This window comes from Solanum tuberosum, unplaced genomic scaffold, assembly GCF_000226075.1.
Source record: "Solanum tuberosum cultivar DM 1-3 516 R44 unplaced genomic scaffold, SolTub_3.0 scf00004, whole genome shotgun sequence".
Taxonomy (NCBI): domain Eukaryota; kingdom Viridiplantae; phylum Streptophyta; class Magnoliopsida; order Solanales; family Solanaceae; genus Solanum; species Solanum tuberosum.
In genome coordinates this window covers 3,286,484-3,294,899 of record NW_006238930.1, presented here as the reverse complement: position 1 = coordinate 3,294,899, position 8,416 = coordinate 3,286,484, and the positions used below count along the sequence as shown (strand labels likewise).

The window sequence follows — 8,416 nt, the reverse complement described above, 5'->3', positions numbered from 1 at the left end:
CCCATCCCGTCCCCCCAAAACCCGTCCCATCCCGTATATATAGTGGGACGGGATGAGACTTATTTTTGTCCCCCCAATCCCGGTCCCGGCAAAATCCCCCCAGCCCCGTCCCCCTTCGTCCCGTCCCCCAGTCCCCATCCCCGTCCCCTTGCCAGCCTTACCCCATGGAAATATTTCAAAGTAATAAATAAATATTTTTGATCCATTTTCATAATTACTGTGTTCTCACATTTGATAGGTGCGTGGATGAGTTAAAATACACCCCCAAATCCCTGTAAATATGTCGCGTGGCATCAACAATTTGAAATTTATTCTTTATTAAAAGACTCACTTCTCATCTTTTTCGTAACCTCCATTGATAGATGTTGAAGAGTTTTCCATCTACAATTGAGAAAAAAAAATCATCCTCAATGAAATTTTCATATAGCTTTACTAGCTTCAATTTCCTCTCTTTTATTTTATTTTATTAAAAGTTATGATATCAACTAAGTTGTAATTCCTAAAAGTGCAATTGCAAATAAACTTCAAAACTAAATCAGTGAAGAAACATTCAAACTTAAATCAATCCTAAACTAACACTACATACACATAAATAATAAATATCACAAGGAGAAAATAACAACAAATTACTATAAAGATGATTTTTCAAAAAATCACCACTACATAAAAAGAACATTTATTTAAACCAAAATTTGCATTCAAATTAAGTAGCAATTAACATGTGATCCTTCACTTCTTCGTTTTGACTCCATAATTCAAAAAATTATCACCACAAAATAAATTTATTGTGACTATTGAAATGCTTAGGGTTTTGATCACTAAAGAGAGAGAGAGTAGAGTGAAAATCTGAAAGGAATTTAGGGCTAAACGGAGCGGATCATGGTTAAAATGTGAACGAGTCAAGATTTTGTCCAATTTTTATTAAATGGGTCAGAAAAATATATTATTTGGGGTGAGACGCACGCTTAGGCATTGAAAATGAAGATTGTGTAAAAAATGTGTATTTATTGTGATTTTGAAATGTTTTACGGGATAATAGAACACTCGCAAAATTAAGATGTTTTTTTGAAAATTCGGGACAACTTCTGGAGTTACTTTATGTATTTTCTCTAAATTTAAAACTAAAAGTAGGTCTTTCCTACTTTTTATTTTTTTGACTTAAAAGTTATTTAAGTTTATATTTTTATTTATGACTTGAAAGCTATTTTTTTTAAGTTAATCCAAACAGACTTTTAATCAACGATTTAATAATCACTAAATAGTAAGCTTCATTTATATACCTAATTTTTTGTCAGAAAATCTCTCTATTACTCCTAACATTTTGTTTGGATGGTTATATTTTTAATTTAAATACAATGTTTGTTTTAAAAGCTATTTTTATTATATTATATAAATTTATCATCAAGTAACGACGATAGTGTCATTTTGTGTGAAGAACTGATTTGGTGTGATTACATTATTATCTTAATGTTTTCTTCTCATTTCATCTTAATTTATGATTTAACAATTCAATTTTATGCACCACCCTATCTTTGCCTAGTAATTTTACTCCATACCCTACTTTTCTTATGGGTTTATTATTTAAATTATTAATGACGATGTGTGACAATATGTAACGATGGAGAACGATACAATCATTCTAAAATGATATATTCATTAAAATAATACAATACAACACAACATAATATGATACATTATGAAATAATACGTAACAACCATCCAAATAGAGTGAGTAGCCGAAAAAACAGAAAAGAAAAAAAAATTACAAAGTGAAAATAATATTTGAAAATTGAACTTATGTTTATTCATGAAATAAAACTGTGTTGTTTAAAAATTTTGTGAAATGATTTTGGAGTGAAAATAGTTTTTTGTTATTTTTTAAAATTATTGAACATTCTTGAAAATAAGTAAAAAAATTATTAGAATTTTATGGCCAAATATTATTTCCGAAGTTAAAAAATTCTTCCAGGTCAAATGCACCCTGAAAACTGCACTCTGAAAATTAAGAAAAAACAAATACTTAGGGGTCATTTGATTTGAGGATGCATTGGATGAATTATAATAGTTGAATTATATTGTTGAGATTAGGGATCTTTAGTGGGTAGATTGAACAATAAATATAAAATGAATTGAGTTAATAAATAAATGGGTCATCTATTCATGTAAAAGTTATTTGAACTTAAATTAAATGATTTGAATTGACCATAATAACTTGTTATGTGTAATTCTTATTAAGTTTAAAATTATTTATTTGTTGGGTTTCTTACGTAAATGCATCCTTGGTCAAAATTATTTTCAATTAAAATGATTGGATAAACATGTAATATATTGATATTGAAATCTTTTTATCAATTCTGATAAGTTCAAATCACTTTTAAGGAAGGAGATTTTTTTTTTTTTGACATGGAACTTCGTGAATCAAAACCTCGATATTGGAGCGTGGATATTAAATATAGGAGCTCAACAAGGTGTGCATCGATCAGTTCGATTTTTGATTTTCTAAATAAGCTAAACCAATAAGATATACTTTATCGGTTTTTGGTCATTAACGATTCGATTTTCGGTTAACACAATAAAAAAATGCTCCTAATATAAGTATGATTTCTCACTTCTCTAACAATTTGGCACGATACAGTAAGACAAACAAATAAGTTGTAAATGGTGAAACAAGAAATATAATGAGAAATTGCATGTTAATGGGTTATCAATTTATTAACAACTCAAGACTAAAAATCGATACCAAACCGATAACCCAATATTTTTTTTTATAAAACCATTAAAATCCCATTAACATAACAATGACCCCATAACATTTTTTTCGGTTCGATTTTTGCACATTACATCAGTAGACAAAGAATTGAGATGGATCCAACTCAAAAACCGTATAAAGATGAATCTTAAATTTAACTTAATCTTAAAAATTATTTTGAATTATTCAAGTCCATATAAAGAGATTAATTTCTTATTCTGTGTGATTGGAGTTGGAACATATTCCGTTTCTAAGAGGGATTTTAGGCCTTACCGGCCTGTATTTCATTAGTATGCGGACTGAAATAAACCATAAATGTAATCAAGGTAGTTTATGGTTGTATACCATTTGAAGTTCCATGTGTTAAACTAGCAGCTGGTGTAAATTAATAATTTTTATGCAGGGGCGGAATCACCTTGTACTAAGGGGGTTTCAACAGAAAATTATATTATTTATATATGATTAAAATAATTTTTTATGTATATATATTAGATGTTGAACCCCCTTCGATCACTTCGTGTGTTTTTATAGATTTTGAACCCTTTTATTGAAAATTTTGACTTCGTCACTATTTTTATGTGCATGATTAGCATATATAATACGTACATTTTCACTCATTATATGGTTATAATGATATGAACCAGTGTCAAATAAACCAGGCAAATTCAAAGTTTAAATTTAATGGGTCTAATGTTATATTATTTTTTTTAAAAACAATTGAGTTTAATTTTAATATTTATAATACTTTTTTGATATTTTCACACATTATCTTTTTGGTATTATAAGAATCGACGAAGTTATTATTATTATTATTATTATTGACTATCTTTACTTTTTTACTATTAGTATTTTTTTTTCCAATATTTTTATCATAGCTTATTTACTTCTTTTTTTAAAAAAAATAAACCTATTTTGAAAATCAATTTTCTTAAGTTGAGTATTTACCGAAAGTAACCTCCTAACATACAAAAGTAGGAATAACATTTTTATATTATTCATCATTCTTGAATTTCACTCGTAAAACTGTACTGATACGTTGTTATATTGGGGAGGTAGGACCAAGTTCTAGAATTTCTTTCCCCTTCAAGTCTATAATGAACTTTTCTCCAGTAACTTTTGGAATCTTGTACTTATAATCATGTATTATATTATAATATATCAGATATGATATTAACATTTTTCATAGAGTTGATGGGTTGAAATCAGATGAGGTACCACAACCAAATTGGATGACTAAATTATTATTATTATTAAGCTTAGGTGAGTGCGTTGTCTCAGGTCAATCGAACAACAATATTGTTGATGCTTGTGCAGAAAAATGATGTAACAATAATATAAGTTAGAATCTATTAGCACAATTTTTCACTTTAGTAAGCTCGTGTTTGTCTTATTTGTCAAGTTATTAATCTCAACTTTTATGATCAGATAATTGTAAAGTTTAGATGATTTGTAAGTATAATTATTATTTTATTTTTTAAAAAGATAATAAATAGACGATAGATATATAGTTCTGAAATTAATCAAATTGATTTGTTAAAATAAACAAGACGATGTATATATATATATTTATTTTATAAGCACAAAGCTTAAGTCTCACTACTCTATTCTCCTTCTTTTTTAGTTGAAAAGAATATTATGTTTTTATATTAAAAACCAATTTAACTTTTTTTTTAAAAAAATTATTTTATTTTATTTTAAATCATTTTTTAGATCTATAATGCGACATAAATTAAGGACGAAAGAGATGCAAAAAAACGAAGGGTCAAGAAACGATCCAAGGTACCAATGTCAATTTCTATGTCATTGCTTAGCACATTAAATATGTCAATTTCTATATTTGTTCGTGTGCATTTAACTCCTCCCATCCATCTTTAGTAGTGGACTATAAATTAAAAGCATAATATATAAAAATATCTTTTAATTTCAGTTTTGATTAACATAATTTTATATGTGAATAAATAAATATTAAAATTTGTATAAAACTGAATAAATAGACACACACGTCCAATGTAGCATAATATATCACGTATGATGTGAATTGACATGTAGGATGTGTGTGTGGTATGTCTACTTATATTCAAGTTTATATAAGTTTAAATATCTATTTGTGCACACCCAAACTTAGAGGTCATATAGATGTCAATCAAGACCAAGTTATATGATATGTTAATGTGTTATGCCAAAGATATATGTTAATTTTAATCTTAACTTTGAACCACTAAGGGGTCGTTTGGTACAAGCATTGATAATGTAGGGATTAGTAACGCAAAGATTAGTAGTGCAAACATTATTTTTTGTCAAGTGGTTGGTTCATTGCTTTCCACTTGATCTTGTGTTTAATTTAAAACTCTACCAAAAAAATTTTCCTATTATACCCTTGTGTTATTATGAGATTGTTTATTTCATGTAATTGGGTCAAGATAGATAACCGTCGAACAATATTTTTTTATTTTGTAGGATTATCTATTCCATTTAACTAGTTAAGTTATATATATATATTAGTTTTAAGGTGTGATGTACCACTAAGGAGATCCTTGATGACACGGTGTATTTCTAATTTTTGTTGGTCAAATATATCTTAAACTTAACATAGATTTAAGACTACTTAAATTGTTCAATACCTAAAGCTTATAAAAAAAAACAAATAACTCAAGTGGTTAATCGATAAACTACCTTGAATAAAAAAAATTAAAAAAAATATTAGTGAAATCATTAAATTACACTAAATGGATTTGGAGATTTAAAAATAACATTTTTAACCAATTCAATAAAAATAAAAAGGAAATTAAATTACAAAAAAAACTTAGGAAAATGAATAAGGGGATAGTTTGGATTAGTTATCCCTTCATTTTCTAGGGATAAGATAAGACCACATATGGTGGATAAACAATCTATGGATTAAATTAAATAAAGTAACCAAATAAACTAAATTTTAATCCATGTACTATTTCATTTAATACCACCTACCAAACGGATCCTAATATGTTTTATCCCGCTAAAAGTGAGTGACAGGCGGCATAAGAAACTGAGAATCTGGGCATTGCTTCACTGTAATAACAAAGGCATTGTGCCGTGTGTTCCACTTCAGCTAACTGCTAAGTCCATAAAACAAAAAAGGAAAATTGAAACATAGAGAAGAAAAAAATGAAAGCAAATACGAGTGGTAGGTGAATAACGACACCTATAATACAACTCTCTCTCTCTCTAAAATTTGTTTTGTGATGAATATGGATTCGATTCTCTGTGATGAACTTCTTCAAGAAATATTCCGCCGCCTTCCTCCGCCGTCCGCCGCCGCTGTTTCATTAGTCTGTAAGCGGTGGCTTCATCTTCTTCGCTCTTCAACTACTTCTCTTTCTGTCTGTTTAATTGAACCCCCTTTTATCCCTCTTTTCTCCTCTTTTCTCAGTTTTCATCCTTTTTTGTCTACTGTTTCTGTTACCATTACACCTACAGTAGATTCGTCCGATCAATTGCTTAATTCCGTTGCTTCTTCTTGCCCTAATCTCCGCCATCTCCGATTCTTGAATGGTCCTGTTTCTACTTTATCTCTGTTTTCTCTTTCTGTTTCTTGCCCTAATCTTGTTTCTCTTGCTGTAACTCTTTTTAGACCCCTTTCTTTTCTCTGGGTACCCCCTTTTGGGTGTCTTAAAGAACTCTCAATTTACCCAGCTGGAAATTCAGGGGAATTTGATTATGGTGACTTTTATGGTTCTTGTGAGTTGAATTTGGAGAGTCTTTTGTTGACTGGAATTAAATCAGGGGATAAGGGGGTTGGTTTTTTATGGAGGAATTGCAAAAAGGTGACAACTTTGAAGCTGATAAGCTGTGAAGAGGTTGGTGATCAAGGTTCTTTTTTAGGATTTCTTCAGTGTTTAGAGGGTCTTCAAGAATTGGAATTGAGAACTTGTAGGACAATTGCTGATGGGGTTTTGTTGAAATTGGCTGAGAATTGTGACATGTTGAACTCTTTGTTGGTCTATGATGGTGGTAGTAAAGAGGGGTTGTTTCATTTCTTGACCCAAAGCAAATGTGGTAATTTGCAGAATCTTGATTTAAGGTTGCCTCTTGATCTTGACAACAATCATTTGACAGCTGCTGCTGAAAATTTAGGGAGTTTGAGGAGTTTGAGGTTACAAAGTTGTTGTCTTGTTACTGGTGAGGGGCTAAAGATTCTTGGAAATGCTATGGCTGATGGGCTTGAAGAATTGGCTTTGATAAATTGTGATGTAGTGGAAAGAGAATCAGGTTTGTTGACTACATTAGGACAAGATTTGAAAAGATTAAGGAAATTAGACTTGTCTTTTAATGACATGTTACTTGATAAAGAACTGATATCAATGCTAGTATCTTGCAACAGTCTGAATGAATTGAAGGTAAGGGGTTGCAAAAAGTTGACAAATTTATCTATGGTTTCATTGACTAAGTGTTGCAAGAAATTACAAAGTGTTGATGTAATGTATTGTTGTGGGATTGAGGCACATGGTGTTGAGTTATTTGTGTTGAATTCACCAAAGTTGAGACTGTTACAGGTTGAGGAAAATAAGGTTTCTGATGTGGCTAGGACATGGGCATCAAATAAATTCATTGAAGTTGTTCCTTGAAAATTGATTTAGCTGATGATAAGGTGTTTATTGTTCATAACAAATGCTGAAAAGGTAACATTTGATGCTTGTTATTTTGCTGCCATTGTACAGAACATCACAACTAAGATGCTTGTTATTTTGCTGTTTATGGACTCACAAGTATTAAGATGCTTAACTTCAGCTAAGATGGAGTAATAGTGCAGTTGAATTTAAGTACGTAGTTTGCAATTTACTTTGTTCTCACTTGTGTGTTCCATTAAGTATCAAAGGGAGATGCAATTATTTATCACAAACATCTCTTATATTAATGTAATCCTAATTAAATTTCTGGAAATAAAAATTCGAATAACTTGATTCGTAGTTGTATACATATGATACTTGAACTAACTTAAATTTTGAAGTTACTAGCCTGTGAGGAGAGCATTGTCCAAGGGGAAAATTTTCAAAACAACAATATTTTAGCTTTTAATGGTACCTCTTTAGCAATAGTTTCACTATTTATTTAAAATGTCAATATTTTAATTTGTTAAGGATTGAGTTATGTATTTATATTATTTTGATTAATTTGAAAGAATACAAATAATTAATAACTGAATAGAGAAAATCACGGTCAAAAAATTTCAAAAAAGGTAAAAATATTTTAAAATTTAACATCAGTTACGTTTTTGAAAGAGCATATGTTGCCATTTTTCTTTCTAGCGTTTTTTTCTTTGTTCTTAAGAACTTCAATTTTTTTTTGAAAACAGTAGTTTGTATTTAATATCTTATATGAGTGGAAGTGTTGGAAAATTTCTATTGCCCTCTGTTTTGGATATTTAAATGTTTGAACTTCTTTGAATATTTGTTCATCCGAAATATATTCGAATACCTAATGATATGTATAACTAATTTAAAATACAAAAAATGTTGGTATTGATTTATGATGAATACAACTCTTCAGCATTCTAGTTCAAGTACAAAAATAAAGGCAGTTGTGTAGTATATACCAAAATATAAATCACAAATTAGTTGTAGATCGAAATAATATTGAAAAATACAGTTGCGATGAATACATAATACATAGAATAAGTTGTATTCAAAA

At 29.3% G+C, this 8,416-nt stretch overlaps 1 protein-coding gene across 1 annotated transcript; it reads left to right on the top strand.

The window, feature by feature from the left end:
• Window positions 1–5,747: 5,747 nt before the first annotated feature.
• Window positions 5,748–7,689, top strand: LOC102579022 (F-box/LRR-repeat protein 4). The gene has a single exon (XM_006338553.2). It carries the CDS (start codon window positions 5,971–5,973, stop codon window positions 7,351–7,353), a length of 1,383 nt encoding a protein of 460 aa, XP_006338615.1. The 5' UTR covers window positions 5,748–5,970; the 3' UTR covers window positions 7,354–7,689.
• The last annotated feature ends 727 nt before the right edge of the window (window positions 7,690–8,416 follow it).